General features: G+C 38.1%; 1 protein-coding gene and 1 long non-coding RNA gene across 2 annotated transcripts; both read right to left on the bottom strand.

Moving 5' to 3' along the window:
* Positions 1 to 460: 460 nt before the first annotated feature.
* On the bottom strand, positions 461 to 6,048 carry LOC126600458 (uncharacterized). The gene is made up of 4 exons (XR_007615449.1): positions 5,491 to 6,048; positions 5,301 to 5,363; positions 4,821 to 5,150; positions 461 to 1,043 (listed from the first exon to the last, which is right to left on the bottom strand). It is a non-coding gene; the product is annotated as an uncharacterized LOC126600458 (long non-coding RNA).
* A 5,962-nt stretch (positions 6,049 to 12,010) lies between these two features.
* On the bottom strand, positions 12,011 to 14,170 carry LOC126598683 (actin-depolymerizing factor 7-like). Its single transcript, XM_050265040.1, has 3 exons — positions 14,032 to 14,170; positions 13,306 to 13,565; positions 12,011 to 12,575 (listed from the first exon to the last, which is right to left on the bottom strand). Exons 1-3 carry the CDS (start codon positions 14,032 to 14,034, stop codon positions 12,425 to 12,427), a joined length of 414 nt encoding a protein of 137 aa, XP_050120997.1. The 5' UTR covers positions 14,035 to 14,170; the 3' UTR covers positions 12,011 to 12,424.
* Between the last annotated feature and the right edge of the window lie 12,880 nt (positions 14,171 to 27,050).

The following is a 27,050-nucleotide window of genomic DNA, read 5'->3' as shown; positions in this document are numbered from 1 at the left end:
TATGGCCTACATTTAAGTAATAGGGGAAGGGGGCCAGCGGCACAGAGAGAGAAAATAGAAAGAGAAAATAGAAAGAGATGTGTTTGTAGGGTTGTGTAGAGAAATGTATGTTATTCCTTCTACACAGTGCCTTTATTTATAGTAATAAGAGAGAAGAAATCTTTCTCCTCCAAGGAATACAAGTCCATATAGGAAAGAATAACTAGAATCAAATATAATACAGGATTTACACAATCACACTTAAACTAGAAGTTTATAACATATATTAAATATGTATTACTGTATTATTATTCTATATAGATTAGAAAAAGGGTTATTTTGTATAAAATCAATAAAAAGTTACAATATTAACAAAACATCAACAATATTTATGTTAATTTTAAATAGTCAATCATGTATTATGATACTGAAATGCATTTAAAATAAACAAAAATTATAAAATCTGCCACTACAGCTGGCATCGACTTCAACTGACACACCCTTTCTTTCTCATGTTTTTTATATTTTGAAATAGGTTAATACAGATCCAGGCATTGCGTTTCTTAATTCTGTTTTTTACACTTGGATTCAGAAGTTGCATTGCAATGTCCGTTTCCTGGTTCCGTTTTTTTCAACACTCACACGCCTCTTACGCTGCGCGACTCTTGATTTTTACTTTTGGATTCAAACACTACATTGCAGTGTCTGTTTCTTGATTCTGCTTTTCACACTTGGATTCGGATGCAGCATTGCAGTGTCTTAAAGTGCATAAGACACTTGGTTGTAGGGTTGGATCATTTCCACCATTGTTCTCATCAACCATGATTGGTCTTTCAACGTCTTGCTGTCTCTGCAAGTGTCTTAAAGTGCACTCAAGTTCTTGATCTATAGGAATCAACTCAAGTTGCAACGAACGTCTACCTTGCATACACGATCAGACTTTGCTCCTTGTTGGACCATTGCTTGGTATTTTGCAAATTTCTTGCAACTCAAATATCCAATCGTTGATCTGTTTTTGGGTTGAAAACTAGGCTTCTGGGGCTTTCCAATGATATAAAATGTTCCTAGTTAAAACTCGAATAAGTCAGTCCAAAGCTGTGTCGTAATATAGCGTTTTGCAAGCCCAAAGCTGTGACGTAAACTAAATCGAATCTAATTATATTAAAGACACAAACACGAAAATGTAAACCTAAACGACAAACTAGACTCGATCTTAATTAACAATTCAATCAAAGATGTGAAGAGGTTGTTGTGATGATTTTATAAGCGAACAAAAAACAGAACATAAAATTAAAAATAAGATTAAAGAGAAGAAAAGTTGAGTTTTAAGGCAAGTGATGAAAATCTAGAGATTCAGAATCAACCACAAGCAAGCCGATTCAAGTTTAATGCATTAATGAAATATTTTGTCTCTTAGATGATAATTCTCGTATTTAAGTCCAGTTAAGGCACTATAGACCATAGTTCTCCATAAGTATATGATTCTCTTCGTTTAGGGCAGAGATCATAAATCCTAACATGCTGTCTATCCGGTTAGGGCATATATTTAACATGTAGAACTCATTATGTACAAGAGAACCAGAGAATCATGCAAACCATAAATTTTGTTACAACATCTATGTAATTCACAACCCTTATTCACAAGAAGCTAGTTCAAATTATATTGCAGTCGTGCCTCAAATCCGTCTTCAAATTACTATATGCAAAACCCTAAGGTGATCAGTCAAAGAACTTCAACACAAAGCATTCAATTCTTGCAATGAATAAGAATTCATCCAATAAAACTAAATATCCATCAAATAGTCATTGAACAATAAACATTCATGATAAGGCATCATCCTAGCCCTAGAAATGGATTTAGTTATTCATAGAGTACAAAAACATAATGAAAAGTCTGAAAAGGACATGAAAAACTTATGAACGATATTGAAATATAGAAGAATTGAACGATGGTAGATGGATGCTGCTTCTCCTCCTCAAAATGTCGCGGAGAATTCACCCTCTCACCTTAAAAAAAAAAAAAAAAAAAAAAAAAAAAAAAGAACCTCCTGATAGGAGCATATTTATGCGACTTAGTTAGCTTGTTTTCTTGCACTTTTATAGTTAGTTTGTGGTTATTATAGTGTTTTAAGCTATTTTCGTGTGTTTGTAGGTCCAAATGACAAAGTTGGCAACAAAGTGCATTTTGGAGCAGTTTTGGGCACTAAATGGATAGCACATGTATGGGCCAAGATGGATGGACGAATTTGGAGTTCAAAAGGCTAGGAATCTGATAAGAAGAGGAGGAAATTAAATTCAAGACAAAGAAGATAAGGAATAAGCTCAAAAGAGGAAACATTATCCACAACCTTATCCACCATTATCTTATCTTATCATATCCTAATCTTATCATGTCTTAATCCTAGCTGCAAGGGGACCTACATATATATTTCTAGAACCTATTTCTAGAAGAATTCCCTTCTAGAAGTCCCAAATTAGCCACAAAACACATTGTTTTTAGAAACCTTACAAAAGTGGCGCCTATTTCCCTTCTAGAAGGCTTTTGCCTTGCCTTGCAAGCTATTCTCTTTTCCCTCCAATGTGTGCCACACCCCTCTATCCCTTTTCCTTTGTGGATTTTGATCTATTAGGCCTTATTCCTTGTGGATTTGGGTTATACAAATCATTTTTTGAAATTAATTGGGCTAAACCTTTTCCTTAGTGGATTTAAATCCTTGTGCCGAACCCTAGAGCCCTAATTCTCCTAGTGTGCTGATTTCTAACCCTAATCTGATTTACCCAAGGGTTTTGTTGAGCCTATATATACATATTTTCAGCACAAATTCGTCACCACCCTTCATACCACTCAGAAACACTTTTGCCGCAACCCTAACCACCATTCTACATCCCAAAACACCATTCTACATCAAGATACATCTCTTCCACACCTTTTGGAGAAGAATGAGAGTCTTGCCGTGAATTCCATTGATGAAGGAGGGCCTTGTGCGCGAGCCATCTGCATCCTTGGGAGTTTTAAGAGTTCTTTCTTCCCTCGTTTCAGTTTTGATGTTTATTTGAATTTGCTTTTCAATTGCTATGAACATGTGGAACTATATTCTTATTAGTTAGTGGTGAATTCGAAGCCATGGACATATGTTAATATGAATTGATTCCTTTCAGTTATTGTTTCGTAAAACATGAATGCGATTTACTTATCTATTTGATTGATAACTTATTTTTGTGTGTTGATTAAGGAGGCCTACTTAGTTTGCATGCTTGAATTTGATGCTAAATTATAAGAGACTTTCACCTAATCGTTAGGAACTTATAATTACAAGTTGTGGAGATTGTTGGTCACAATCGTGTTAAGTAGATTCTTAGCAAGAGTATCATGCAGTTCATAGTTATAATTGCCTTGTCAATGCTTATGATTTCCATGGAATTTAATGATCTTTGAATGTATCTCTATCATGCTGTTCATATAGGGAACTTGAGAAGAATAATTTGGGTTGTCGCATTCACTCATCCAATTCAATAAATTTAGGGAAATCTGAGAGTTAATTTGTGCATTCACGATTAATTTAGGGCATTGTCGTTCATGGTTTAAAGAAACAATACTGGAAATTGATTTATGTTGCATATGTTCATGTGTGGAGAAGGATCCTCTAACTAGCTTTTCACCCTTGAATTCATCTCAATTTCGTTTTAGTTTACTTTGTTTTGCAATTTGTTTAGTTTTAATTCAATTTTGTCAGAAATCAAACCCCCTTTTTTGTTTTGTGTTATTAGGTCAAAATCTGTCCTAATTAGGATCTTTAGAGTGTTTTGAGTCAATATAGGTTAGAATTAGTCCATAAACATTGTTTGGGTCTTAGTTTAGTCTTAAATTCGTCCAATTTAATCCCTAGAATCTGTTTTGAGTCTAATTGTTAGTATTGTGTTGTTTTGAGTCTTTTAAGTGTATTCTGAGTTAGTTAAGTTACAATCTGTTTTCTTTTAATCTTTTGAGTCAAAGTAAGTTTTAATTTCGTCCAAATCACTTGTTAGGTTTAGAATTGAGTCTTTTTAATTTAGTTTTGTAGATTTGAGTGTTTTAGGTCAGTTTAGAGTCTATAGAGTCTATTCTTGTGTTTTTAAGTCTAGTTTAGTGCTTTAGAGTTTAATTTGAGTAGATTAGCAGCCCTAGTTAATCCTCGGTTTAGAACGATCCCTACTTACATCTTTGCTGCAATTGTCATCAATAGGGTTTAATTTGTGTGTCAAGTTAATTTTCACATCACCTCCTGACTTCCTACAATCTTTCCTTCATATATTTGTCAAAATCCTAGCATGATTAGGTCTTTTGCAATCTTTTCCTCATTTGTATTGGACAAAAGGTCATCTCCAATGTGTTATATTTTGGGCTTTGGTCTTCGGTTGAATTGTGACTTGAAAAACCCAACAGACTTTGCAATTTCTGCATAGACTTGGCTGACATACGTCTTGTACGAAAATCTTCATCACATCGTCTAGAAAACTTGAAATCTCAGGTCGTAAAATTCCCCTGAAAGCTAACATCCATATCTTTCCAATGGTATAAGGCTCAACAGCTCATTCGTTCTGAGGAAGCACAGTTTATTCCATTAAGTTGGTAGATCCGCACAGACAGTTTGTGCTTCCAGGACACATAACTCGTTTCAATTGCAAAAGGTATCCTTTTTGTTGTGTCTTCGTCTTTACTCCTCAAAACTGTGTCTTCGTCTTTACTCCTTAAAACTAGGAACAACACAAAACTAAGTGGAAGAGAACTGAATTCACTCAAAAACATCACAAGAATCTAAATAAAAAGGATTTTAAACTGTATGCAATAATGATTGTATCACCTTGGACTTATGTCGATTGGCGAAGGTCCCTTATTGACATCCCTTGATAGGCTAAGGAGGAAATCCGGCAAGACGTGAGCGATGGGAGCCTCGCTTGCAGTGTGTGGGTGGCCGTCTTCAATGAGTCATACACATATATTGTCCCATCTTTAAGATTCATCTCTACCGCCACCCAATGTTGATAGGTTGAGATGCATGTACACCCTATCCACATCCTCCACCCATGATGCACCGAACTCTACCCTCTTCCCCATCACAGTTATGTACAGCACCGGCTCATACAGTTTGGACACAACCCTTTTCCATCCTTTACTTTTCACTTCAATATTCCTGTCATCATAGCTTCATTCATAATAGGACTATCTACAAGTGTAAAATATATCAAAGAAACATGTACAATAGTTCACCAAACCGAAAACACACTGAACATCACAATTGCCAAACTTTTCAATATAGGATAAATTAAGTGGGATGCATTACCGGAAACCAATCTGTTGTGTTGGTGGTCACCACTTTCTGAATCCTCCGTGCCTCATCCTCATGCTTCCTCAAGAGATAGAGATGCAAGTGAATGTGTTGCAATATACAATAAAATATAATTCAACTATCACACCAACCCAATGACAACACACTTATATCAGTCCATCACACATAGGGTTTACTCATTTACATCTATTGACAGCCAACCATTGTGGTCCAGAAGTCGCCTCCAGAAATCGGTGCTTCCAGCAATCATGAACTCCAACTGGGCAACTGGACAAACAATGTAAACAAAAAAATTGTTAGCCTCATCGTTGTATTCATTTCATCAATTATTCTGAGGCATATACATAAAATCGTAATGTTAATAAGTTACTCACTTCTTCTCTTTCTCCTTCAACTTATTGAAGCTATAGAAATATTGCATCACCTTACTTACAGAAGAAAAGAGTATGGAAAAACACAAAGTCTAAATAACTTGTAGAGCATCACAATTGTATTTGAGAGATAGAGAAACTTTAAACCCATGAAGCACATGAGAACTTGAGCATAAAATAGAACTTTATTTCAATTGGTTAATCTTTGAAACATTCCCCCCCCCTCCCAAAACCTTTTTTTTTATTCTTTAAAGCAAGCATCAATTTTTTTTTTCCGCAACATTTTTTTCTTGTCTATTATAAATGCTTAAGCCCCAATACTTGGCATTCTTTCCTCTTAAGAAAAAAAAAAAATACTCTACAAGCTTTTAGACGGGTAGGAAATTCTTTACAAGGCTAAGTAGGGAAAATTTAGGTTAAAGAAATTAAAAAAAAAAAAAGGGCTCACATAAAGGCTCAAGGGGTTGGCTAACTAGGGAAAATAATAACAAGGGTTGGCTAGAAAGAATCAAACGAAAGAAGGGAAAAATGCCTATGTCATTTCCAATATTTTACGTGAATTGATGAATACAACGAGAGGTATAAAACAAGTTCTAGAGATACATGTAAAAATGAGACCATGGCGCAAGAATAAATGAGATTGATGCATAGTGGTTCAATCTATTTTAGGCTCAAAAGCTCTTAAGGGTCACATAAGCTCACTAGATTCACATATGAAATGTTAAATCATGCTCAAGTTTCACACCAACAAGGCTATGTGCATATATATTTTCCAAGTCATGTTCATAAAAAAATATGGTTAAAACAAAGATAATGTAAAGAACTAATTTCAGGCTTAAATCTCTTGAAAGTTATGAAAAAATTAAGACCAAATCTCATCACTGAATTGGGAAGTAGCCAATAACATCAGGACCCAAAGAAAAATAAAATATTTTTGTATTTTGAAAAATTTATATTTTATATTTTATATTTTATATTTTATTTTATTATTATTATTTTTTTTAAAGAAATAAAGCAAAAGGATTAAAAAAACAAATGAAGATAAGAATAACAGAAATAGACAACAAACGTACAGAAAAATAAGAATAAATGCTTAAGCTCTAGGACAAAGAAACTTCCCAGGTTTAAAGGAGACATGCAAATGAAGATGTACATGGAATCCATCCCCAAACTTGAATTTTGTAGTGGCATCAAAGCTGAGGGATTCCAATTTCTGCAAAAATACAAAATAATCGGTAAGCTAAACAAGAGACTGAGGAAAATAATTTATTATTAAAAAAAACTAAAAATAAACATTAAAGCTAGACCAACTAAAAAAATGTAACAATCCAATTAAGTAAGGAACATAATCAAAATCCCCATCAATGGCGCCATAAACTTGTTGCGAAAAATAGATAACCAAAATTAACATCATTAAGTCTCGAATTTTAGTGCTCGCAAGTATACGAATCGGATGATAGTATAGCTTTGAAGCACGGATATCGTCCACAAAGATCGAATTGATTCTAAAAATCTTACTAACTAAATTGAAACAAATTATAATGGAGAAGGTTTAATGGAAAAGATATGATATTTAGACTTAAAATGAAAATTAAACAAAGCTTAAAAATAAAATGCATGAAATAATAAAATTAAAAACATAAGAAAAATAACACCTAGGGCATCCAAAATCACCGTAACCAATTCTACTTAATTCCCTTAATATGTTACGCTCAAGTACTTCCCCAATATTGATGATCGATTTTCCCTAAATTATTCAACAGCCATGGCATCTTGTTCATCAAAAGTATCCTTATATGTTAATCCTCTATGGCATCTAGAAGAATTTAAAAAAGTAAGAACCCATTAAGCTCTATGGAAATCGTTGGAAAATCACATAAACCCTAATTGCATAGCATCTACAAATAGGTGTTTATGGTATCAATTGCAAAAAGCTAAACCCAAGTTAAGTATGGCATCTACTCTAACTTGCATCAAATCAACTTAACTAAAACTTAGATGGTGATCAAGCATCTAAACAAAAATCAAGCGCATAACAAATAGCAAAAGATACTCAATAAAGATGAAAAACATGATAATAACAATGTCACAAGACAATTAATTATTCATAATTAGGCTACATCGTAACCTTAGCAAAGAAAAGAAACTAGAAAATCTCTTCCCTTCTCCCTTCCTTGCCTCAGCCCCAATAAAGTGTGATACATTTTGGTGGCTTTTTTTTAACTCACAATGGGGAATCAATCTCAATATAAAGACCCACAACAAAGACAAGAAAAAAAAAACTAATTAAACCCCACTAAAATCTTAAATAATGCACTTTAAGTTTTTATTAAATAAAAAGAAAATAAATGGAAATAATAATAAATAAATAAAACAATTATGTCTATCCTTAAATCCATTGAATAACACTCCCATGTCCATTTGATTTCCAAAACCATTGCAGTCTCATCTTCTTGTCGTAACGCATATGCCTTGGTGCAGTTAATTAGCCTCTTGCTCCACTGAAATTACTCTACACACCCGAAAAGCTTATTTTTCACTTCATTTTTGCATAACTCTAGTATTGAATGCCTATAAATTAAAACAATACAAACATTTAACCTATTCATATATACAAAATCCAAAGTAAGTATATGATAAAAATATATGAGAATATGCACCGATAATAGCTCAACCACACATTCTACGTCCATGGCTTTAATTAACGCTTCTCTTTGCACAACATCGTCCTTCATCTGACTGACGTGGATTTTTGGCACTTTGTGATGTCAAATATCAACGGGGTGTGGCGAACCACTTTCATCTTTTTTTTTTCTTCCTCCTTTTTGTTAGCATAGATTTTGACGTTGCCCTTGTACATGGGACTTTCCTCTTGGTTCCCACATGATGGCCATCGGGCGTGTATATCACCACCTCATTGTCATCATTCAAACACTTGACATCTTCACACTCTTCCGTTGCTGGTTCTCCGACCAAACCAACCCATCTTCGCACATACATATATAGGATTGGCCTAATCAACAGTCCCTGCAAACTCATTCCAACCTTCGTCCTTCACTTTTTCCTTTGTCCCATAATTCCTCCTTTTGATACCCCTTTTCACCCACTGGTTTTTCCTCCCCTACCTCCAAACCACTTTTTTCATCACCCACTTTTCACTACCGTCCTCTTCTTTTTTTGGTTTTGTCTTCTTCTTCCACAATGGTTTTTACATTACCGCCAATTTGACCACCCAGTTGGTCTTCTCTTTTTTTTCTCCTCTTTACTGCTTTCCTCTTCTTTTGCCTCCTCATCTTTTGCCTTTTCATCTTTTTCTTCTTCTCCCTCTTCTTCATCTTCTTCATCATTTTCATTTTCTTCTCCCACATCTTTTTTCCTTCATCTTTTTCCTCGGCATTCTCCTCCATAGGTTCTTCCATCACTGCCCTCCTTAATTCCTCCTCCACGTTCGACAACTCTTCCACTTTCTTCACCAAATTTCTGTTTGATATCTCCTTCTCAAGGGCCAACCGCGCGAATGATGCCTTCACCTCTTTCAACTTCATTTTCAACTCATCGACATCATTTGTGTTGGGAGTTAGGGATTTTTTTTATATACTCACACCTGTACATATTCGTTAATAAATGAATGCTCACTCATATTGATAAAGCCAATATTACCAATGAAAGCATCACATATTACCTGAAAAGCATACGAAAATCCTTTGTAGCCCCATTTGGACCGATGCGCCTTCTTTGTACCCCTAACTTCTTTTTCTTCCTCCTCATCTCCCTCGCTATCCCCCTTCAACTCTACCTCTACCTCTACCTCTTCTTGAAGCAGCAAATGAGGGCTTGTCATGAAGTTGTTCAAAGGAGATGGAACCCCATGCAAAGCTGTTGAACCTATCCATATCCTATATGAGGTCGAGGTAATTAAGATTCACAGCTATGTTGTTCTTCACCCCTATCAATACAACATCGGCAAAGTATAACAACCCTAGCTTAAAGGCGTCGTCCATGTTCTTGCACTCCTTAAATGCCCTTTCAAGCTCGCCGCAAGTTACAAATATTTTTTTGCTGACTTTCTTGGGGATGTCCTTCGCTTTACCTTTCCCATTTTCTTTTCTCCCTTCACCTGCCAACCCTAATTTACACGAGAAAATACTCCCTCAACAGCCTAATCCTTTAAGGCTCTACCTCTATGTTATGGGGCTCGTCGCATCATAGCCCGATAATGAGGCATAAGTCCTGCTTTGTGAATCAGGTCAATTCACAACCTATTAAATAGGTCAGCCCTTCTAGGTCTTTAACTCCTTGATTTCTCACTCTACGGAGTGACAACTCATGCACCAATTGCTCACTGAAGGCCAATTCATCCACACCCTGAAGGTGGCCAAAGCAAGTTGCCCCAAAGGCATCAAGCTCTGCCTTATTAAACTTCTCCCTAATCAATCCTAACACATGAGGGGGCTTGAGATAAGTTATTAAGCCTTCGCCTATACACTTCTTCTTCTTTGGTTGCTAGTTCAACACCCTGGCCTGCCATATCCTATGCACTTAACAATACACACACATCAACAATCAATGGTACATATCTTAACAATAACCTGTCACCAACGCTTCATAACTTTACATATGCTGTTAACAGAGCATCATTACTTAAGCAATTTCAATTCCCACCATAAAATTAACAATAATTCAGATACAAAAATCAATCTCTACCACCATAAAATTAACAGAATTCAGAATTCAAAACTGCAACTTTACCAAAACAACAGATAACATCTACACAACTTGCCAACATAGCTTCATAAGTTCAAAACTTGCCCTAATTTGTAAAAAAAAAAATGACATATATCGACAAATTCCACCTAATTACATCCAAGAACATGCATAATTAACCATACACCAAACTTAATTTATAATACTTAACATAAATAAATAGATGGAATTCTAGAGTTCCATTTTCAAAACTCACCAAATTTAAAATTCACTGGCGGAATAAAATATCACTATGCATATCAAGGAAGCAGTTTGACCCTAGCTCGAATGAAGTGACAAGCATGTCCTTTCTTTGGAACCCACTGCACAGCCTCCACAAACCAACACCACCACAACCTACTTGCTCATTTTCTTCACTGATGTTTGGAAATTATGTGAGGCTAGACAACACACCACCACATACCAACTAATACTCGGTTTGGAACAGGAAGCAAGTTTTCCAATGGCAAGGATGTTTTTGACAACAACGATGTTTGAGCAAACGCGGGAGAAGGAGATGAGTGTTTTTGTAAGAAGGAAAGTGTTGATGTCGGGAGTAGAGTTCAAATCCCAAGAAATTTGGAATACATCCCGGGTACAATATTAATTAACTGAAGGATCATTTATGACTCGGTTTCACCCTAAGCTCGTTTATGATGGATTTGTTGTGAATCCTTCAGATTTGGTCCAGCGAACCATATTCGGTCCTTACATATGGTCCGTAAATAGATGTCTGCACCATAGAAATCGCGATATAAAGGTTTGGGAAAGCTACAACCAATGGAATATTGTTAGGAGGTTGAAAGCCCAAGTTCAAACCAAGACTAGAAAGCTGCAAACTTGAGGGCGAGTTTTTTTTAGAATGGGAGAATGATGCAGTATGTGGAAATAAATATGGGTTTTAAGTTTTGATAGTTTTATCCACACACTCATTTTTAATTCTCACACACCCCTTTTAATATTCAGCATGGATATAATGCATTAAAAAAGATCAATAGCTAATAACTAACAAGGGTATGCGAGAGGTAAAATGGGTGTGTGAATAGTATTATCCTTAAATTTAAAATGGTTGGTGATGACTTATCCTTTATCAAAGTCATAATTTGTAGCAAATTCGAGCAATTTCCATTGTTCCTGGTTGAGTGATTCCCAAGTTATCCGTGTCCCATCTTCTCGAGATCCTTTGTTACTTCCTATTCCGTGTATAATGTCTTTCCTCTCTACTCAGTTGTGATTTGTTGTTTCATAAGATAATTGAGGAAATAAGGCTATCTTTGAACTTAGACTTTCCCATTTCTCCTTGTAATATTTCTGACAACGGCTTTTTGGCCTTTTTCAAGAGGCAATGCTCTTAATTTGTGTGTTTCTTTTGTTCGCACAAAGTATATATAACAGCAACACAGTGCACAATGGAAAATAACATATGGATATACTTTGATTTTTCGTTGACAATTTATATATATATATATATATATATATATATATATATATATATATATATATATATATAGAGAGAGAGAGAGAGAGAGAGAGAGAGAGAGAGAGAGAAACTGCACACAATCACCCCGAGCGAAAAAAAAACAAGGGGCATAAAACAAAGACCATTTTGCTACGATCATAACAATCTTCTAAGAGCAACACTTGACAAATGAAAGCAAAGCAAAACCCTATTCAACCAATTCTAAAGCAAAAGCAGCAGCAGCAGCAGCAACATTTCAGCATCAACTAATGCTTCTGCTGCAGGCAATTCATTTTTTTAGAGTTCAATCCCTTTGCTTTTTTAATCCCAAAAAATCATATTTTTTTTCTTTTTCGAGTAAGGCTTTGAGGTTATACAGAAGAGTACGTAGTCCATTCACAGATTCACTTGGTTTTGGAATGGAATGTGTTTTTAAAAAAAAAAAAATCCAAGTTATAAATAATGGCTATAAAATGTTGGTGGCCCCCAAAGAGGGAAAGCATGAAAAAGATTTGGAAGAGATAGAGAGCGAAAGGGGGGTCGCTTTAGCAGGCTCGCCCTTTCACTATGTCCAAGCTCATCTCACTTGGATCTGTTGCTTGCAATTCAAATGAAATGCCGTCCAATTCTCTCTTGAATCTGTCCTTGGAACTAGCATACACCATCTTCATCCTCACCTTTGATGTATCCGGTGACCTAATCCATGCCACAAAAACACATGTGCAAGTATCGTTGTTTAGGTGTTCAATAAAGTGCAAAAAGAAATGGAAAAAATGACTTGGAGAGAGATTACAAATTTTCTGTAGAAAAATATTCTAGTTAGAGTCATCAGAAGGTACATACTGAGGGCTCGTTGAGTACCTAAGAATGGATTGGTAATTCAGTTGTTTATCAAGATATTTTTAAGCAATAAATGAAATTTTTTTGTCCAAGTTGAAGGTATTCTTTTCTTACTTCAAGATACATTGATCTTATGATTTACTCCATCCAATCCAATCCAATCCTAAGGACCAAACAAGCCCTCGTGAATTTGAAATCAAGAATGGTGGAATAAGGATTCATCCTTTAAAATACGAAATTTTTTTCCCTACCATCAATTGTATACAATTATGTGTCTCTCTCTCTTCACAAGATACTATCTATCTCATTGACCATAAAGATAATATCACTTTTCACAAGGTAAATAGATAGACACATAAATGTATATAACTTGTATGGATGAATTACTCCTTACCTACAAACATATGACCCTCGTTATACAAACTTTTGTATAATGAGCCTCACATAGCGACACTCAATGAGAGCCAAGAAAGATCGTTAAGCTAATAAGGATAGGCATAACATATGTGACCATGGCAGGTTCAATTTCCAATTGTATTGTAAGAGAAAATGAGAATGGATGCAATTTTTGTGTGAAGTTAATTACCAAGCAATGAAGAAAATCTTGCTTTTCTGGCAGTTTTCTTCAGTAGTGAAATCGAAGTCATAGACAGCATAGCGACACTCATCAGCAGGAAAACTGGCGGTGAAATCCTCATAACTCTCATTAGGTTCCCCGAGCTTATCAATCACAATTTGTTGTTGCTCAATCTTGTACAGAATAAAGCGATAGCTCCTTTTTGCTTTGAGCTCCAAGAACCTCAGCTTGCAGTCATCGTGTACAGCCATTCCAGAAGCTGCATTGGCCTGCGGGATCCCATGCCATAATATATAAAAGCTAAATTATTGGTTACAACCTCTAATTAATTGGCGCGTCATTTTGTATCTGTTGCTCAAACAAATATTACTATATATGGATCTGATGAAGAATTTTTTTCCTTTAATTTTTGTTGATGTAAGTGATTTCCAAAAGCAACTAATGAAAGTTTTGTAATTGCATCACATACGAAGCGCTTCACGGGATGTTAACATGGTGAAATGTTCCCTTATTTGTTTGAATATGTGGTTGAGATTGTAAGCATGACATGCTATCGTAAGCTAATATGAATAAAAATGAAGAAACAAACAAATTAGAGTCACAGCATTATCACACAGCTTAATACAAACATGATGCCTTTGGTTGAAATAATAAGAAATTAATCATCGTAGTTGAACCTATGATCAGTATAAATCATTGTTGAGACAAAAAAAAGAAAGAGAAGGGGATGCATACCATTTTGTCTCCAATGAGAAGGGGCTTCTAAAATGTGTAAAAAAAGAGAGAAGGGAATTGGGGGCCTCAGAGAATGGAAATGGGCAAGAAGCACAATGAGAGCCTACGGGAGCAAAAAAAGAGAAAATAGATCCTTGTTTTTGAAAGGTAGAAAAGCTGGAAATTGGGAGGCTAAGATAATGGAGGAGGAGAGAATTTGGAGGAGAAAATTTGCTTCTTCTGCCGATTGTGTCCACAAGTCACTCTAGTCCTTCCACGTATTGTAACGTTAATTTTGTTATGGATTTTTGGGATAAAGTCTATTGAATTTTCCTGTTATAGGTATAAAATGGCGTTTGATAATCAGGAAAATTATAAAGTGTTAAATAATTATAGACGTTGGATTTAATCCGACGATTTGTAGTCTTAATAATTTAGTTAACTGATCATACGATCCATTTTATTTCCAAGACTCCTTCTTATGACTATGGTTATTGGCATATAATCTTGAACAAAGACATAGTAGAAATGCTTGGATTGGATTGTCATTGCAGATATAGGAGGATATCCAAGTGATGTTAAATTTTATTTATTGCTGTGTCATAATATTTCTCTTTTCAATGTTAAAACTTGTTTGAAATTTAAATCCTATGTCTAGTTGATGAAAATATGTCGATGGCAGTCAAACAATTTGAAATTGTAAACTAACAGGGTACACATTGTAATTATAATTTATGTGCTTAATTTACATTGAATTTTCATTGCTGAAACTAAAAGTAATCTCGTAAGAAATTACAGGTATTGCTGCTTTGCGTGATTTTCCCAATACTTATTGTGGAGCCAAAAATAATCACAAGGCAACACGTGGATTTTTGGATAAAAGAGGACAAAAATACCCTTGAGGTACAACGGGACTCCTATACGCGAGCAGCGGGCAATCATCCTTCAACTAAATCAAAAATGCCCAAAATAGGTAACAATTCAAAACCTACCTCATCAAATCCCTTCTACAAGGTAACTCCCAAAACGTATTTCATTCCATATATCTTTTACCTTATTTTCCCTTTTTTAGCTAATCAATTAGCTATTTATTCACTCAATAACCTCCCAAAAACATTCCTTTTATTATGTTAATTAGCCAATTAATATATTTATTCCTAATCAATATATTAATTTGCTAATTAAATCACCAAATAACACCCAAAATACACACAAAGGGCCGGCCACTCTTTCTCCAAAGAGGACCGGACATGCCCTATATATATGACCCACTTTTCTCTAAAAATCTAGGTCTTCACTCTTGCTAAAATTCTCCAAAATTCTCAAAGACTTTTCTCTCTAAATTCTAACTTTGGCATAAGAGGTTCTTCGGCCAAAGCCCCTCCATTCATCATGGGCGCGTGTGGCTCTTGGCCTTGACCTAAGGTGTTATTTGTTTTGTAGGTGCAATTTTGTCCAAGATCAAGAAGGTGGAAATTTGCATCCACAAATTGGTGCTTTCATTGAGAGAAGAAATCCACACTTGTAGAAGATTCTCGCATAAAAAAGGTTTTTCTCTATTTTCTAGTGTACTTGTATTTTTTCTTACGTTTTTATTATTAGAATTTTTTATTTGCAAAGATTCTTTGATAAAACGTAAAAGAAGAATACAATGGCTAGAAATTTAGAAAATTCCACAAGTGAAAATTCCAATATCCAAGGAATGGGACCACGGTGATTCATGAGGCTAAATGCGACAATAAGTGGAGCGGCACCACCACCACGAGTTTTCACCATGGGAACCACCGTGGTGGCTACCTCAGTAGCCACCCGTGGCGAGGTCCATAGCATTCACCACGGCTTGAGCCGTGCCATCCAAGGCTCACGGCACCAAGGCCATGGCCTAAACCATGTCACTCCAAGCCCAACGCGAACTCAACGCGTTGCCAAGCCGAGCCCAAGCCTCGCACCCATGTGCATCACACTCTGAGTAACCTATTCCTGTCGAGCAGCCCACTCTCGTGGCCCAGCTTGCTCTCGCCGAGTAGCCCACTCTCATGGCCCAGCCTGCTCCCGTGGCCCAGCCTGCTCTAGCTGAGTAGCCCACTCTTATGGCTCAGCTTGCTCCTGCTGAACAGTCCACTTTCATGACACAGCTTGCTCCCGTGGCCCAACCTACTCCAGCCGAGCAACCCACTCCCAGGGCCCAGCCTGCTCTAGCGGAGCAGCCCACTCCCGTGGCCCAGCCTACTTCAGTTGAGTAGCTCACTCTCGTGGCCTAACCTATTTCCGCGGCCTAATTTGCTCCCGTGGACTTCCAAGTAGCCCAAATCGATCCAAGATTAGTTCAACTATCCCAGCTTCAAATTTCTAGACTGACGATTGAACCATGAGCATTTTCACCACACTTTTATGTGGATTTGGCATTTCCCAACTTAAATTTTACGCCCAGAGTCTACCACACTTCCACTGCTCAAGAAGACGCATTCATTCTAAACTATTCCAACCCAAATGGAGAACAACACTTGTCTCGACAAGTCATAGAGTTGACGAGCACCTTCTCACAACAAATGACCTTGGTGAACCAGCTCTTGCAGTGCACCGAGATGTAATGTGCCCCAGACGAGGTGTCCCGAAGTAGGACAAGGGTAGACAAAGAACCCTTCTAGCAATGTCCCGGCAAGTAGCCACTCGACTAGCCACGAACCGAGCGTTCATGCAGTGTACACTCCCGATTGGGCCCCCGAGATAACGTATGCTTCCGTCTTAGAGCGCGAAGGAGCGTGCACTCTCGACTAGGCCCACAGACGAGCATACATTCATAGTTGGGGTCACGCTCCGATAGTCAACATGAGCAACCTTCCAGGCGAAGCGTTCATTTGCGGCTAAGCCCGCAAGAAGCATCATCCATCTCACATCTGAGTAGGTAGCACGATGGATGGAGAGAAGCAGTCACTCAATCTGGCTCAAGTTCAACCGGCAGCCGGCGAAGAACTCGCTCGCCTGCTAGGAACGTGCTACATGTACCGTATCCGTGGCATAGACAAGCCAAACACATGGAAATGCAACTTAAACTAGCAAGTCAAGGTTGGGGGTAGCCGAGAGCTCTACTACCTCAACAAAGGCAAATTCAGGAAGAAGTAGAGAGACTCTTGACCAAGCGATTGTGTAATTTCCAACGCAACAAGGTCACTGACGAGGCACTATGACGGAACATGACCAACATAAGCAAGTCACCCTTCACGAACGAGATCGAGCAGGCATAGCCTTTACGCGAGTTCAGCATGCCATATTTCACATCTTTCAAAGAAGATAAAGACCTGGAGAGACACTTAAAGTACTATCGAAGCACAATGATTCTTTATCGAAACAATGATGATCTCATGTGCAAGATATTCACCACCACTCTACAAGGTGAGACGCAAGATTGTTTCTAAACACTGCCGCCACAATCCATCCGGAATTTCGACGAACTTTCTTTAGTTTTCACCCAAAGAATATTCATCTTATCGCTTGATAAAAAAGAAGTCCGACCATTTGTTCGACGTTAAGAAGAACCCAAAGGAGTCGCTTTGTGATTATCTAAGGAGGTTCAAAGCAGAGAAGGCAAGGATAGTAGGATGCAATGACTCAATAGCTAGAGCAGTCTTCCAAAAAGGACTTTCAGCAGACCACCTGCTATTCGAAAAATTGATCATGAAAGAAGATCTAACTCTGGCAGACTTTTTCGCTCTGGCAGAGAAACATGCACTTTGGGACGAGGCTTACCAATGCACACTCAATGACTTGAAGAAGTACTCGACATCACATCCCTACTATCCAAACCGGAAGCAGCAGAAGAGTTATTCACATGTTTAACAGTATCTAAAGCAGCAATAAGCTCTACCATCATGCGAGAAGAGCTGGAGACTCAACTATCTATATTCTACAGTTAAAAAGCTCTCCTCGATGCTATTAAAAATTCAAAAGCTAACTTTGACGATAGTTGTTGTAACCTAGAAGCTCAAGTTTTACCTTCAAATGCATGCAGTCATCCTCATGACGCACTATTTCGCCCAATCCAGACACGCAACGATAAAGGCGTAAGACCCTGGCGAATGTAAAGTTTTCTGACGAAAGCAACAACTCAGCCCCAAAGATGCGCCAAGGGTAGACGAACACTGGAAGGACACACTCGAAAAAAAATTTTGTCCTTGTTGCCTCAAAAGATTCTACATAGAGCAACATGTACTGACAGTTCAGCACCACTTCTTACTACGTGTCACATGGTCCTAGCATACCCTTGCTCCATAATTCAACTTTAGAGTGGTCCAATACTAGTAGTTGAGCATCTCTTGCTGCGTGTAACATAGCCCTAGCTTCACGGAGGTAGTCGAGCACGCCCTAGCCTTGTCTGCTCCATCCGATGGAAACTTTTAGCATTTGCATGTCCACGGCGCATCCAACTACAAAGGTTCACGAGCAGGTGTAGTCCTTGTCATCCAGACGGTTCGATGCCTAGGTTTCAAAGTATCTAACAACGAAGCATAATACGAGACCTTACTAGCATGCTTCCGAATGGCAAAAGACTTGGCAGTGAAAAAGCTCGCAATTCATTCTGATTCCTAGCTAATCACTAGCAAGACTGCTTGAGGTGTTTCAGACTTACACCCTCATTCAAGTTCCACAAGTAGACAACGCTCACGTGGACGCACTAACCGGCCTAGGCTTCTTCACCAACGTTCTATTCCAATGGAATATCTATACGAGCTAAGCATAGAGGCGAAACCAGTAGCCAAGGTGGCACAGGTTAGTACAACTCCAAACTGACAAGATTCCATCGTAGACTACCTGGTCAATGGCACATTCCTCATGAAAAGATCAAGGCGGCACGCTACTACATGTGGAACGACATTCTCATCCGAAGATCTTGCACCGGACCACATCTCCGTTGCTTAGTGCCTTCCGATGACTTGAAGGTTCTAAGCTCAATCCACGAAAGCATTTGTGGAAATCACTCAGGAGGTCGATCCTTGGCACAGAAGGCTCTTAACACAGGTTACTATTGGCCTACCATGCATCAAAATGCTAAGGAATTAGTACAAAAGTGCGACCGCTGCTAACGTTACAAGCCGGTACCAGCACTGTCTACTAGCGAACTACACCTGCAGACAAGTGGCCGTTCATGCAATGGGCAATCGACCTGGTAGGACCTATGCCACCTGCTACTGGGGGCAAAGGAATGATGATCGTGGCAATCGACTACTTCACCAAATGAGTAGAAGTAGAGCCCATGATGACCACGATTCAGACGGACATAGAGTGCTTCAAATGGAGGAAAATCATTTGCCGATTTGGCATCCATCAGTCTATCGTCACCCACAACGGCCCGTAATTCATGGGCAAAGATTTGGTGAAGTTCTTCCAAAAGTATGGCATCAAGCATCATATGTCCACACCGAGATATCCTCAAGGCAATGGGCAGGTCAAAGTATCTACCAAAATGATCCTCGACTGCCTTAAGAAATCCCTTATCAACAAGAAGGAAAAATGGCCAGACAAACTCCCCGGATGTCTATGGGCATATCGCATCACCACAAGACGAGCAACCGGTGAAACTTATTTCTCTTTGGCATTTGGATTAAAAGCAATCATTCATCCCAATGTCATCAAGCTAAGTATCACCGATCGACTACCAAGCATAAAGCAGAACAGTAAGGAGATGGCCACAAGTTTAGATTTGGAAGAGGAGAAGCGCGAGCAGGCTATCACCCGCATCGCAACCTACCAACAGCAGCTCATCTTCAACTACAACAAAAGGGGCCAAGATTCGGCAGTTCTAGCCTGGAGATCTAGCACTGAGAAAATCCTTCATCACTGCCCGTAGAGAAGGCTTCATAAAGATGGATCTCATCTGGGAAGGTTCATACAAGATCAACAGAGTAGGCGGCAAGAGTAATTATACCCTCGCCACTATGAAACGATAAAAAGATCGAAAAGCGATGGAACGCCTACAATATGAAGAAGTACCATGTGTGATCTCCCACTACATCAAAGCTCAAAGACTTAAGAAGCTCGACGGGCACCATTTCACAAGCCGATGACTATCCAGTTGTTATGCAGTTTTTACGTTACAGCTAAGTTCTCGTTTGTTTCACTCATTTTTCAATGAGGAATTCAGAAGTAATCATAACTTGGCTCGGTTACATGTTTACAACAATTGATCACTCCTGCACTTCAAAAGAAGACTACGTTCTTCTTAGGGACTCATCGCAGGAATTGCATGCCCGAGGGACCAACCATGCTCTCTAGTGCAATAAGGTAAACTAATAGTTTTCCAGTGCGAGAGGGTAAACCAATTCCCGACACCCATATGGGTCAGCTATCCAAGACAAGAGGATAAACTTTACACTCCGAATATCTAGACATGGATGAGCTTGACTGCTCTAGTATAACTAGATGCACGATGGCTTGCGCTGGGATTCCTAGAAGTAGCCACAATGGTCTTTTTCAAGGCTTAGCTAACTGAAGGATTTTGGGTCTCTTGGCCTAATCCGTGGGGAACTGGGCCCTAGAAACGGAGGGTGCACATTACATAGTATGTCATACAGACGATTGCCTTGGAACCCTAAAGCTGCTACCGAGTGCACTAAGGTAGCCTACGGTTTTCGGAAGACTACCTACGGCTTGGCTTTCGAGCAGTAATGTTACGCTAGACTTATACAACTGCACATTCTTATGAAAGGTTAAACAAGCTAGCGCGCATATACGAAGCTTTATCCATTGCCGACATGCTACGTAGTCGATAAACTTCACCTCTGCCAAGCGCGGAACAACCTACACCAAGTCCTAAAGTGTTGTGATACTTGCTACGCAACCTACGGAATTGGAGAAAGCTAAGGTTAACAACCTAGTGGTTACGCGGACTTGTCTGCTTCTGTAAGTAAGGCATCCGACTGCTAACCCTATGGCTAACAACTTTGCAAAGTTCTACACCAACACCTATGGTTGCATAGGCTACGTGAGCTTGTCTGCTTATAAAAAAGTAGCATGCCTGCCACTGGTCTATCAAGTCTAAAGGTTAGGGCATGAAAAAAAAAGCAAAGATGAAGAAAAGCGAATGAAGCATGTTTATAAACAATTAGCAAAGGCTGAAGGAGTTCAAGCAAAACAAGAGCTACAAAGAAAACCAAATAAAATCCTAAAGGCTACTTCGAAGACTACAACAGCTTGGACATCTCGCGACTACTCGGTTGCCACACCTTCAACAACCGTGACGCTCTTAGCAACGACATCATCCGGTGCTTTTCCCCTGGCTGCCCTAGCCTGGGCACTAACTTTTTTAACTACTTCACCAATGGAAGCCTCAAAAGTAAAAGCAAGCAAGTCTTCTGGAGAAATAGAAAAGGTTTTGAAACCTCAAGCCCATCATTCTCATCCTTCAACTGCTCATTCTTCTCAAGCAGACCAACACAGATGCGCTGTAGCTCATCCACTTCCTTTTTCAAACTTTCGTTGATCATTAGTACACCTTGAAGTTCCAACACTTGGGGTTTAAGCCTATCGACGATTATCTTGAAGTGGATCACTTGATTATAAGCAACAATTAACTTTTCATCCTGTGTATAAGCAGTGAAATGAAGCTCAGAAACTGCAAACTCAAGATCTTGATTTGAGGTATACAATATCCAATCTCATTCTCTGCACTTTCATACTTAACTTGGATCACATCAAGCCTAGTCTTCAAGTCAACGATTTCGTGGTGAGCGGTCTCAAGTTGTGGAGAAGTGAGGGCATAAATATTAGACCCCTTCAAAGCAACAAGCTCAGAATCTAACCTCTTGATCTCCTCGGCTAAGGAATAAGCTTCAGCTGCCATAGTCTTCGCCACCTCCTTGGCAACTTTGCTATATATGCATCATAGTAAGTAGAGCAGTCCTTCTATATTGGGTCGTATGCTTCACAAAGGAACTTGGGCAAACAACCTTTCTACCGCCATCAATAAACTTGGCACAAGCGTCCATGTCTTCAAGCATATTTAGTTTGAAAAGCACACAGATCTCAGCAGCCTAACCAGAAGCAGGTTTAGTGGATTTCTTATAGCTACCCACACGAGTAGTCTCTTCTTTCTTAGTAGGCGAATCAGTCTCAGCAGCAAAGGGAGTGGGCCTTGGCGCCACTTTAGCAGCAGAGTCCACCTTATCGTTATTCATAGTAGCAAGCCTCTCCAAAGGTGAACTGGACTTAGCTCACAATAGACATCTTGGTACAAACTTCGGCACTAGGGGCATGACAGGACCTTTACGCTGAGCAATCCTATCAGCAATCGTACTAGCCATTCTAAACATGGAAAGCGCCACATGCTCAAATCTAGCAGCCTCATTTTTCTTCCCATTGAAAGAAGTCATGCCAATCATAGGCCTCTCGATAGCAGACGGATCCTTAGGAGCAGCGGAGGAAGTCTTCAATTTTTTCTTAACCGACATCTCTTGAGCAAGCGGGGAAGATCTCTTCTTTCCACCTTTATTCATAGTAAGCTCCACAACAACGATCAGACAAGCCAATGCATCTGCCTTAATCCTCTTTACCTTCTCTTTCGGGAGCAGCCCATCTTTCTCCCGATGAAGAGAACTAAATAGCCAATGCAATTCATGGTACTCAGCAGGGGAGCTTAACCCAGCATTCCAGCAGGAAGGAGGCCTGCATGCCCAGCATTCCAGCAATCCATGAGGCCGGTGACCTCTTCATTTCTCTCAATTGTTGGCTTGGCCCGCGTCAAGTCCAAGAGCCCAAAGGACAAGAGCCATGCGGCTCACCTAGCACTACATCTCAGTGCTTTAATCCGCGGTCCCAACAGCATAAGCTGCCCATGGCTCTAGCCAAGTTGAGCAGCCTAAAGCAGTGGTCTCTACCACAACACCTCATCGGCCCATGCCGAGCCGACTCCTGGCCTCTGCCAGCCGACGACTGCCTCGCGATAGCACTATCCAAGAGAAAAAAACAAGAAAAATTAAATTTTTCTTACATTAGTGTGGCACAGAGAAGACGAAGAAATCAACGAAAGACGGTCATTTGCACGGGCAAGATGTAGAAGATTGCTAGAGGAGGGGGAACAAATATCCTCTAAGCTCTCTCTCTTTCTCTCTTGTAGGGTAGAATAAATCGCTCTCCAAAGTTGATTTAATAACCCACTTAAGGTGGACTTAAATAGGCTTTGAGAAAATTTATTTCCCTTTCCTAGAAGGATCTAATTTCCTATTAAAGAGGGAATTTACATAACAAAAATGAAGCAGTCCTATGTTTCATAAAGCAAGAAGATCTTTACACCTGTTGTCCTTTCCTACGAGCAGCCCAACAGGTGTGGGGGCATTTGTGGAGCCAAAAATAATCACAAGGCAACACGTGGATTTTTGGATAAAAGAGGACAAAAATACCCTTGAGGTACAACAGGACTCCTATGCGAGAGCAGCGGGCAATCATCCTTCAACTAAATCAAAAATGCCCAAAATAGGTAACAATTCAAAACCTATCTCATCAAATCCGATCTACAAGGTAACTCCCAAAACCTATTTCATTCGATATATCTTTTACCTCATTTTCCCCTTTTTAGCTAATCAATTAGCTATTTATTCACTAAATAACCTCCCAAAAACATTCCTTTTATTATGTTAATTAGCCAATTAATATATTTATTCCTGATCAGTATATTAATTTGCTAATTAAATCACCAAATAACACCAAAAATACACACAAAGGGCCGGCCACTCTTTCTCCAAAGAGGGCCGGCCATGCCCTATAAAATAAATAACACCTAGCTCTTCACTCTTGCTAAAATTCTCCAAAACTCTCAAACACTTTTCTCTCTAAATCTAACCTTGACATCAGAGGTTCTTCGGCCAAAGCCCCCCCATTCATCGTGGGTGCGTGTGGCTCTTGGCCTTGACCTAAGGTGTTATTTATTTTGTAGGTGCAATTTTGTCCAAGATCAAGAAGGCGGAAATTTGCATCCACACTTATCTTCCCATTGTTGCACTTGTCTAATTGAATTAATATTTCTCCTAAAGATCCCTTTTTATTGGGGTTTTTCAAGTTTTATATTTAATTTACCTCCTATATTATTTAGTGAACATAGAGATTTAGTTTCCTTTCTTCACTCCTGTTAAATCATATGTTATAGGATCAAATACATCAAGTCACGAAGAATCAATTATGTTGCTCACTGATTATTCAAATGCAGTGCACAACTTTTTAATATCATAAAAAATTGTTGATATTATTGGAAAATTTTCCAAAAGTTTGTGCCACATTTTTAAAATCATAGAAATTGTTGATATTATTGGAAAACTTTCCAACGGGTTTCTTATTCTATTTTCCTTTGTTTTGCGAAAAATCGTAGCCCATGCTCAAGAGCTCCACAGGTATGTCACCGCTCTTTTACATGTTTCTACTTTGATTTCCAATACGAGGTTAAGCCTTTAATTGCCAACAAATTTTCGTTGGGTAATTTAATTTCCCTCAAAGACATAAATTAATGTGTTTTCTTTGACCATTCTATTATAATTTTCAACCCATTTCGTATAAAGCTGTAGTTTCTTGCCAATCTCTTAAGTTCTCTTGATGAAGTTGAATTGGAAATCAGAATCTTATGGAACATTTTGGTAATAGGGAGGCTGATTGTGCCCCGGATCAATGGGGACGTTCAAGCTTTGGAACCATGAGTGCTTCCACAGACAGTGCCAGGAAACATTTGACTGCATTCATGCAACCACTTCTAATTCCAGTCGTCTTTAGTTTTTCATCATGGAGAATAGTTAGCTTGCTTTTATCTTTTTACGATAGTTTGTTTTGATCCTATTATATGTTGCTATGCATTATTCACTTGCATGCCTTTTAAGTTCAACTGTCCGTGGAGAACATAGTTTAAATATCCTCTGCATTAAGTGTAGTTATTGCTAATTTGTTGAACCAATGGTCCGTAGGGGTCTGCAAGGGGTTAGGTTGGAAATAATGGTTCGGGAAAGGGGGTGCTTTAGGGGAGAGATTCTTTCGTATAGTCATTTTATCACATGGTAATCGTTTGTTAAACGTTGAATACATGTGAAGCGTATATCCAACGGGTACGGAAATTGAGTTTTAAGTTTTAGGGGTATGCGAGGGATTAGATCGGAAAGGGATGGCTCGGGGTGAGGTTGTTGGGGGTGCTTTAGGGGAGAGATTCTTTCATATAATCATTTTATCATGTGGTAATCGTTTGTTAGACGTTGAATACATGTTAAGTATATATTCAACGATGATGGGATTGAAATTATGGGAAAGAATAGGCAATTGCATTTAGTTGGGTGGAATACAAATACTAAGATGCAAGCACCTGAAGTTATATGGTGATTCATATGCAATTTAAGGTGATTTTATTCATGAGTAATCAAATTCTATTTTTAATTTCTTTTTTTTTTAAAGTTCAACGGTGAAGTACAAAACAAAGGAGGCGCCCTTAACGTAGTTACGAATTTGGGTGTCTTTAGTGGAACAAAACTTCATTTTTTGTACTTTGTATGGTTGTAAGCATAAGACTCTCTTTGAGATTGGGCCATAGCTTTTCAAAAGCAAACCCAAGGATGGCGTACCAACTCTACAATTTTTGGCTTGTAATATATGAATGTAAATAGCACTCCTGACTATGGCACACCAACATTCCTAATTTTGCTAACTTCTATTCCCTACACAGGATTGTAAAGAACACCTGAATACATAAACACTACAATTTGACACATTTTCGAGATTTTCTACATTTTCAACAATGTTCTAAACCCCGCAGCAACGCGCAGGTACACTTACACATGTATCTTAAGAAGTTAAGAGCATTGAAATTTGCATATTGATTCTCCGTCTTCTAATATTGTCATAATTTAAATAAAAAAAATGCAATATGGCCGGTGTAGTATAAAACAAATATAAAGAGTTCAAACCAGTATACCAGTTCAAACTATAAGATGATAATCTTTAAAAGTACATATAGCAATGAAACGAAAATAATTATATATGTACACCAAAAGCATGTGCTTGGACTCTTTATACATTTAATGATGAAGAAAATAATAGCCTAGCTAGCAAGTAAACGAAAATGATTATATATTTACACAAAAAGCATGAGTTACATTCTTATAAATTTAATTGGGTTTAAATTAATGACCAAATTGATAATATAATAAATGAAGCTTATTGAGCATAGATATGTACATAAACACACAGGAGGCAGAAATGGCTCATGCATATCTCTACATATTTAGATGACATGATCACTCCCAATAGTTGTTTTTTTATTTTTTGAACAAACGATATTATCTATACTAAGGGAGAGAGGGTACACTAGCCTCATAATGGGTGAGCAATAATATGGTTCAAATCCGCATTTGGTGAGAATCGAACCTAAGTCATCTCACTTACAAGTGAAGAAGAATATCACTATACTGTAATACTAAATAACATTCCCAATAGTTTAATTACCTAGTACTTCCATTCAATGTGTCCTTCGTCGCCGAGAAATATATTGATAGGACTGTTTTATATGGCAGCTCTCACATGTTGGTGAAACAAGTGTGAGGTGATGTAAAACCCAAAATAATGGCGCTTATACTTTTATGAGAATGACACTACAAATGATATGGTGGGGAGTCTCCACCGTAGTTTTTCTCTTCATCTTCTCAAATGGCTACAACTCAATAAAAACTGCCAATTTTATTTCTTATATTTCAAAAAGAAGAAGACTGCTGGATATGTATTATTCTATCAGTTTTTGTGCGAATTAAACGTGCTTGATTTTATTATATATTCTAATTAACATATGTTAGCTAACCCGTTGATCTTGGACTAAGGAAATGGAAAGTGCTCCTCCATAATAGAGCAAGCACAAAATTAACGAATACTAAATTAATCCAATGATACTTGGATAAATAAATACATAATCCATAAACTTCCCATAATTTTTTTAATAAATTGGTTACTTAGCTTATAACTTTTGTAACCTATATAAATAAGCTCTTTTGGACACATTTCTAGTTACCACGGAGGTTCTAATAGTTTGA

The sequence above is a fragment of the Malus sylvestris genome, chromosome 14 (assembly GCF_916048215.2).
Source record: "Malus sylvestris chromosome 14, drMalSylv7.2, whole genome shotgun sequence".
Lineage (NCBI taxonomy): Eukaryota > Viridiplantae > Streptophyta > Magnoliopsida > Rosales > Rosaceae > Malus > Malus sylvestris.
The sequence above is the reverse complement of the archived record's forward strand: the minus strand, read 5'-3'. Positions and strand labels throughout refer to the sequence as shown.

Excerpts from the sequence above, each read along its gene's own strand:
- LOC126598683 (XM_050265040.1), bottom strand. Across the intron at positions 12,576-13,305 it reads AAGATTTTCTTCATTGCTTG|GTCACCGGATACATCAAAGG; the intron begins GTAATTAACTTC and ends GGCATGGATTAG.